The sequence below is a fragment of the Populus euphratica genome, unplaced genomic scaffold (genome assembly GCF_000495115.2).
Source record: "Populus euphratica unplaced genomic scaffold, PopEup_1.0 scaffold211.1, whole genome shotgun sequence".
Classification (NCBI taxonomy): Eukaryota; Viridiplantae; Streptophyta; class Magnoliopsida; order Malpighiales; family Salicaceae; genus Populus; species Populus euphratica.
Window position 1 is genome coordinate 350,387 of NW_011500020.1, and position 8,846 is coordinate 359,232.

The 8,846-nt window shown below is 33.3% G+C and overlaps 1 protein-coding gene across 1 annotated transcript in view; it reads right to left on the reverse strand.

Moving 5' to 3' along the window:
* Positions 1-7,446: 7,446 nt before the first annotated feature.
* Positions 7,447-8,846, reverse strand: part of LOC105141870 (senescence-specific cysteine protease SAG39-like) — a 2,729-nt gene continuing 1,329 nt past the window's right edge. Inside the window, exon 2 of the mRNA XM_011049248.1 lies at positions 7,447-7,538. Coding sequence (XP_011047550.1) covers positions 7,447-7,538 — 92 coding nt within the window. The remainder of the gene's footprint in view (positions 7,539-8,846) is intronic.

The window sequence follows — 8,846 nt, forward strand, 5'->3', positions numbered from 1 at the left end:
TAGTAGTAGTAGTAGTAGTAGTAGTAGTAGTAGTAGTAGTAGTAGTAGTAGTAGTAGTAGTAGTAGTAGTAGTAGTAGTAGTAGTAGTAGTAGTAGTAGTAGTAGTAGTAGTAGTAGTAGTAGTAGTAGTAGTAGTAGTAGTAGTAGTAGTAGTAGTAGTAGTAGTAGTAGTAGTAGTAGTAATAATAATAATAATAAAGAAAGAGAAGAAGAAGAAGATGATGAGAACTTTGAGATGGAATATTAATGTAACGATTAAACAATGATAATAACAAATGTCAAGGTTAGAGGTTCCACTAATGGTATATCAAACAAGTATAGTATAAACTCTTATTATTGAATTGGAAACCACACACAAAGGAGGTTCCAATCAGATTATATATTGTTAACATGATTACATTAGTCATCTTATTCAATTAATGCTAATACTTGTAAATCTCGTCAAGCATTCATGATTATAACTTATGTTAACAACAAATCAAGTTCCTTTCATAGCTCAGGTGTCGGTTATACCATACATTATGGGCTATGAAAGTGCCAAGCATTTGTTGTACCAAGTGTTATACAACATAAATCAAGATTAGTCATTTAACAAGCAAAGTATTAAAGAGTGAACAAGATAGCAAATATAAAACATGTTAGTATCAAACATTAAAGTCCATATTAAGTTTACATTATACTTATTCTTACACCATTAGTGTAACCTTTTCACCTTGACATAATTAACTTAGCTAGACATAATGAAAGAAAGCAAAATAGATAAACAAAATAAGAACATAAAAGTTAACTAAGTAAAGGAAAGGAAATGAAAGGCATAAACTTAATATTAATGAAAACAAAGCATAAAAAATACAAAGAGAGAAAGGAAGAGCATGATCTTGATCTGGAAATCAAGATGCCTAAATGCATGGCAAATGCCTCCTTTTATAGGCCAAAAATGGGAACTATTGATTTGATGACTAATTGATAAGTGGGTGACCAACTTTTGACTTGGTGACAATCCTTATCTTCTCTTGTCTGCCCAAAACGTCATTGATAACGTCAAAATTGGAGCCAGTTGTAAACATGAAAGTTGTAGGCAATTGTCTCAGCTTTCTTGTGTAAAAATTTCAGCTCATTTGGACTTCTAGAACTCCAGATATGGCCAAAATACCGAATAGTGCTCGGGCTGGAAGACAGATTCGGGCTTCTTTGTTGTTGCTACAATTTGGACTTGATAATGGCCTTTTTAGATCTTGGGCTCCATATGAAAGTTGTAGGCCTATGTCTTACCTTTCCATCCATATAAATTGGACCTAAATCTGAGATCTGTAGCTCCAGATATGACCCAATTACCGAACAGTGTTCCGGTTTGGATTGCACCGACATCTCTTTTCTAAGTTTGGCCATCTCTTTATCCTTGCAATTTAAGTTCTTCAAGTCATCAATCAATCCTTTCATTTATGTGATAGGCCTGCATTAAAAATAGACATTTACCATAAATTATAGGTATCTTATATTATTAGATACATTATTATAAAACATATTTTAGTTAAGGAGTTATTGATACTTCAAGTGCAAAATGATGATATAAAACCATGATAAAAATGCACTTTTAAGTACTAATCACACCCCCCAACCAGCTTATTACTAGTCCCTAGTAATCAAAGCGTTAAAATAGAAAACAAATTTGCAAATTTCACAAAGCAAGGTATTCATCATTTAACTTCCATTAGTCTATCCAGATAAACAAACTCTCATTAAATTTATATATCTGCTCAATACCTCTTAACAAGATATTAATAAACCTTTCTTTTGTGCTCAATGTATCAACACATAATTATGGGGCTTTTCTTGGAAGAAAACAAAATTTTTGTTCTAATGTTTAAGGTTAACTTCCTTGGGTTGGGATTACTATTTTTGTCTTTTTTTTTTTTTTTAACTCTATATACATATACTTTAAAAACATCATGCATCTTTAACCCATGTAATGAGCTTTCAGCTAATGACTCCCAGACCAGTTGGTCTTAGGGCATTAGGTGTTAAGACACCCCTACGAGCTTAGTAACTCGGGTCGCAGATACTGATATGTAGATAGTGCAATGTTTGATTCCCTTAAGCTTTTCTCCTCAACCCATGTAACAAGCGTTGGGCCAATAGCTCCCAAGTCAGTTGACTTTAGGGTATTAGGTGTTAAAACACCCCTTCGGGCTTAATTGCTTAGGTTAGGGAGGCTACGAAACCAAACTTATCTACATTTTTATTATCATCATTTTTTTTTCTTTTTTTCTTTTTTTTTTTTTTTTTTTTTTTTTTTTTTTTTTTTTTTTTTTTTTTTTTTTTTTTTTTCTTTTTAATTATATACAATCCCTTTCCCTTAGTTGTTACCTTTAACAAAAGAACATAAATAATGTAATAATCCAATATGCAACCCACAATCATATGTTAAAGTGTGTGTGTGTAAATTAAGGTTTAAAAATACATGTTAAATAAGTATATGAGCAGAATTAAGTGGTAACAATACGAGAGTTTGTAAACCTGAATATTTCAGGAAGTATTATAATAGACCTTGTTAAGAATGGTTACTAAGATGCGTCTCAAGAGTCACTTTAACAAAAGAACTCCTTTACTCTGCCATCCTAGTAACAACAATTATGCACATGCTTTATGAAATGAAAAACAATTTTTTTTTTATCAACTACTACCCTCTCCCCCCAACCAAAACGAGACATTGTCCTCAATGTTCTAAGGTAGAAAGATAGAGTATAGAAGATATCACCTGAAATAACGAACACTGACAAACCTGAAACACACTGAAACAAATATAAGAAACAACAAAACACAATAATAAAACCAAGCATGTGTATGTACAGGTAGTTGTGATTGTGGCTCACATCTTCCCTTGGTTTTACGTCCAAGAACGGCTTAAACGCCCTCTATGGGTCGGGGATAGGCTTCCCATCCAGTTTTCTTAAAAACTGGCAAACAGGGTCTTTTTTAGTCAGATTCCCAAGACTAAGTCTATCATGTTCTTTATGAAATAGTGGCCATAAATCATGAATTGCACGATGCACATCTCCACTAGGATGCGTCTCAAGAGTCAATAGAAGATTATCTAAAGACTCCTTACTCAGGCCATCCTTAATGAATTGTATTTTATCTTCACGGTTTATAGATACCATTCCTAAAGAACGACATTGTGTATTACAAGTCCATCTAGCACATCGATGACAGACATCCAGTCGTTTTGCACGACGCTTCTTTGCAAAAGTGCTTTTACCTGTTCCAGGCATGTGTGAAATGAAGTTAGAGGACTCACCTGATAATCGGACCTTTGCTTCAATCAACCAACGAATATCTTCAGGAATTCCATGATTCATTAATAATCTCAATCTTGCACATCTAGCACGGTAAATTTTTGTAATCGCATTCTGAGGCAGAGCGGGAAAATACTTTTTCAATTTTTCAAGATTAGTGTCCATTTTCAAATGAGAATTGGAAGAGAGATTCAAAGAATTGCACAGATATATACACAGATATCAGTAATTGTGGGAAACTGAAAGAACCGACTTAAGTCACGGAGTACCGTTATCCGCCATTTGACCGGGGTGAGAGAAACTAGCAAAAATCACTCAAAAAGAAACACAAAAACAATGTGAGAAAAAAAATAATCAACCTTTATCTACAAAATCATTCAAACCAGTTGATTCGTTTTCATTAAGAAAATTATCAAAGTGAGCTTTCAAACGATGTCCATTTTCCTTAAAATCATTGTCATTCATTGAATTCTCAATATCACAGGCCCCATAAGGATTGCTCCATCTTGGTCTTAGCTCTCTAGGGACTGCATAGAGTTGAGAATTATAAAACAAAACTTTTTGACCAGTATCAATCTTTTGACAATTTTCACAAGTTTTGCAGAATGCATGTGTGTCCTTGAACATGGTGGGCCAATAAAATCCATTTTGAAAGATTTTTGCAGCAGTCTTTTTTGACGAGAAATAACTTCCACATGCTTCAGAATGACAAAGTTTAATGACACTACTTACCTCATTGTCGGGAATGAATCTTTGAAATATTTGATCAGGACAATATTTGAATAAGTTAGGGTCATCACAATAAAAGCTCTTCACTTCGTTCAAAAACTTTTCTTTGTCTTGGGTACTCCAATCAGCTGGCAAATCTCCTAAAGCAAGAAAATTGATATTTTTATCATACCAAGGCATTGAACTAAGAGAAAGTAAGGATTTGTTAGGAAAGTAATCATCGATTGGTGTGATGTCAGATGTCGAATCTGTTGTCACTGTTGACAAAAGATTTGCATCAACATTTTTGGTGCTTGTTTCATCCGTGATTTCTTCCTCAGAATAAATCATTTGCAAATCTTCAGTTTCATCCAATTCATTTTTACTTAAAGTAGATTCAAGTTGATCATAAACTAATTCATCAATATGATCTACTTCTTGTAAATCATTATCATCTCCAGGTTGCTTGCAAATGTTGAAAATATTCATCTCCAATGTCATGTTTCCAAATGATAGCTTCATCAGTCCATTCCTACAATTAATCAATGCATTAGAAGTTGCAAGAAATGGACGTCCTAAAATAACAGGAAATGAATTACATGCTTCAACAGGTTCTGTGTCCAAGACAATAAAATCCACAGGATAAATGAATTTATCGACTTGTACTAACACATCTTCAATTATTCCTCTAGGCACTTTTACAGATCTATCGGCAAGTAAAAGAGATATAGAAGTTGGTTTTAACTCACCTAGATTGAGACTTTGAAAAACTGAATATGGAAGTAAATTCACACTAGCTCCAAGATCAAGTAAGGCTCTTTCAATTTTATGCTCTCCAATAAAGCAAGAAATTGTAGGACAACCAGGGTCTTTATATTTCAAAGCATTATTGTTTTGAAGAATAGCACTTACTTGTTCGGCTAGAAAGGCTTTCTTTTTCACATTCAGTTTCCTCTTCACAGTGCATAGATCTTTCAAAAATTTAGCATAGGAAGGAACCTGTTTAATTGCATCCAGCAAAGGTATATTGATCCTTACCTGTTTGAAAATTTCATAAATTTCAGAATTGTGATTGACTTTCCTTTGTTTGGTCATGGCTTGAGGAAATGGAAGTGCTGGTGGTGAATCAGTCGTTTCTTTGCAATTTTCAGATTCATCCCCTTCCTTACCCTCAGAGATTGATTCATCATCTTTCTCATAAGGTTCAAGAGAGGGTTTTTCAATAACCTTACCACTGCGTAGAGTAGTGACTGATTTGACTTGATCCATGTGTTGGCTTCCGGAACTACTTGCATTTGCATTGTATTGCCCTTTGGGATTTTGTTGTGTTTGAGATGGAAACTTACCTTTCTCTTGGAAACTGAGAGCAGATGTTAATTTAGCAAGAGTATCTTTAAAATCTGTCATGTTTTGAGCAAGTTGAGTATTGATTGTCTCTTGCTTTTCAATGAATGCATGCAATGTTTCCTCAAGATTTCTTCTAGGAGGTGGAGCATAAGGAGGTGCATATCCATGAGAATTTTGGAAATTATGGTGTGCTTGAAACGGTGATTGTGAAGTTTGTGCATTGTTGTTCTCACTCTTCCAATTGAAATTTGGGTGATTTCTCCAACCAGGGTTGTATGTTTGGGAGTATGGGTTGTGGTTGGCCCTTTGGAAACTGTTTAAAGCATGGGCTTGTTCATGGAGACATTCTTTAAAAGAAGGCAAGGTTGGACAATCGTTGGTTGAGTGTTCATTTGTTTCACAGATTTGACACACAATGTTTTCAACAGATTTTAATTGACCATTGTTTTTCAATTCTAGTGCCTCGACTTTTTTAGCTAAAGATGCAAACTTGGCTTGGAGGTCATGATCTTCCCTAAGGTTGTACATACCTCCACTAGATGTATGAGGTTGAGTTTTACTCGGTGCCTCATAAGTACCCGATGAAGGTTTAAGTTAGATTTTTATGATAAATGATATGCAATTTGAGTGGGGGTTTGAATGTTATCTTGGTTAAAGCAAAAGAAAACAGAAAACTATCAAGCAAAATTAAATAAAATCTAAAAATTATTAAGAGAACAAACCTTGATTTCAAGTAAATGACCACCTATGAAAATCAAAACTGATCGTGGAAATGAAATATCAATTTATATTATGAATATTTATCTATTTTTAACATTGGTTAGTTAACAGATCTGTTGTATAACTAACCCTAACCATCAAACAACCATAGTGTCTGCACTAGTAATTTAATTCAATGGCAGCCTTAGAAACTAGATAAGTTGATTAATCAAGAAAACATAATTGTCCACAGTCTATATTTGATTCGATTGAATATTCTCCCTCGGATTAATAACTTAGATCCGCCACAATTATTAAACTTAGTTACTTCACAAGTTTATATACCACAACTCCGATTTTGATTTCATACTTAGCAAAATATTATCTACAATAATAACTCAGAGTCTGCTCTAGCAAGTAAACTAAATAGTCATAGAAAAAATAAGCATAGGAGAACAAACATTTCATCATATAAATAAAAAAGAAAAGGTAAAATAAATCTCAAAGTTCTTGAAATCCATTTTTCTGTCCTTACAAACTAAGAAAAAGAGTTTAGCCTTTTATATTTGTTGAACAACTAATCAAAAAGAAGAAGAAATGCATGATTTTGTATTTTTTAGAGGAAAGGGGGGTTTTTTTCTTCTTGGCTAGCCAGTTGCCTCCCTTCTTTTCCCTCATTCCTTTTATATCCTAGAAAGCCTTAGTCTCTATTTTATAAAATAGTCCTCCTTTAAGTAGACAATTTACATTTAAGTACTTCAATAACTATTTTCCTAAAAAAAAAGAAATAGCCTTGCATGAAATCTTCGAGCTTTGACTTAATGGAGCTAAATTGCTAAAATAAAAACTTGGATATCAGTTTAGATGCTACGGACTGTAATTTGGACTTGTTTATCCATGAAACCTGTTTGCTGGCAGAATTCAGTTGTCATCTTTGCAAAATCATATTGTTTTTTGCTGACATTTAGGGTGTTGATAGGCATTTGAGTTAGGAATCCAACAAAATTGAGTTTACATCAATTGGACTACTGTAGCTCCAGATATTCAAGTCGGAATGGCCAAAGGTCAACATTCGCATATTGCGATATTTGATTTTGAAGGCTGCAATTTCCATGCTCTTCTTTATTTTATTCTTTTGCCTTATATTTCCAAAAAGGTATGGTTGTTAGCTTTTTAATTCCATTGAAATCAATTTATTTTGACCTCTAAAACTCACACTCTACACAAACATTAACTGAAGGTCAAACTGTCAATTACCTCCAATTTACTCCTTTTTTCATCTTTCATCCAAAAGTGCCTTCAAAACATAAAATAAAGAATATCAAGACATTTATATGTAAAACATAGGTAAAACACTAGTTAAATATGGGCAAAACTATCGAATAATATGGTTGCATCATGATTTCCACGAAAGCAGCGTCTGACCAAAGAACCTAAGATAACCACCCGTTGATTTGTGATCATCAACACTACCTGCCCAATCTGTATCTCTTAAACCATATAAGGCAAAGAAAGGATTACAAGTAATATGTAGGCCACGTGATGTCATACCCTTAAGATAGCGCAATATGCATTTAACAACAGCCCAATAAGAATATGTAGAAGCATGTATAAACTGATAGACTTTGTTAATAACAAAACAAATATCTAGGCATGCAAAAATGAGCTATTAAAGAGCACCCACAATTTGACAAAAGTGTGTGGCATCAGAAAACAAGGGATCTGGTAAAATGGTAACTTTGGATATAAAGATAAGAGTATCAACAAGTTTACAAGATAACATACCAGTTTGAGGGAGGATATGTCAAGTGTATATTTATGTTGTTGAAGCAGAAGACCCATGACAGTAGGTTAAACCTCAATATCCAAAAAATAATGAATAAAACCCAAGTTGCGAAGCTTAAATTCAAAGCTCAGTAGTTGTATAAGGCATTAGAGTAGAAGAGAGTTACTACCCGTAAGCATAATATCATCAACGTAGACTAGAAGAAAATAAATACAAACAGAGAAGATAAACAATGAAGTATCCATTTTAAAGGCACGAAAACCAATAAATAATATGAAATCATTCAGGCAAGTGTACCAACTTATACAATCAACACACATGAAAGGGGAGAGTAGAATCAACAAAATTTAAAGGTTGCTTAATGTAAACCTCTTTATCAAGAACTCTAATGAGAAAGGTATTATGGATATCAAGTTGATGATTTTTCCAATCACACGAAATGAAAATGGAGAAGACTAGTGATTACTACTTAAAAGTGCATTTTTATTAAGGTTTTATATCATCATTTTGCACTTGAAGTATCAATAACTCCTTAACTAAAGCATGTTTTATAATAACAAATCTAATAATATAAGATACCTTTAATTTATAGTAAATATTCATTTTAAATGCAGGCCTATCACATAAATGAAAATATTGATTGATGACTTTAAGAACTTAAATTGCAAAGGCAAACAGATGGTCAAACTTAGAAAAGAGATGTCGGTGCAATCCAAACCGGAACACTGTTCGGTAATTGGGTCATATCTAGAGCTATATATCTCAGATTTAGGTCCAATTTATATGGATGGAAAGGTAAGAAAGTTTGGTTTTAAAAAGACCATTTTCAAATCCAAATTGTAGGAATAATGAAGAAGTCCGAATTTGTCCTACAGCTAGGACATTGTTCAGTGTTTGACCTATATCAGGAATTCTAGAATTCCAAATGACCTCCATTTTTTTCTTGGAAAGCTGAGACAATTTCCTACAATTTTTATATTTCAAGTGGTTCCAATTCTGACATTATCAAT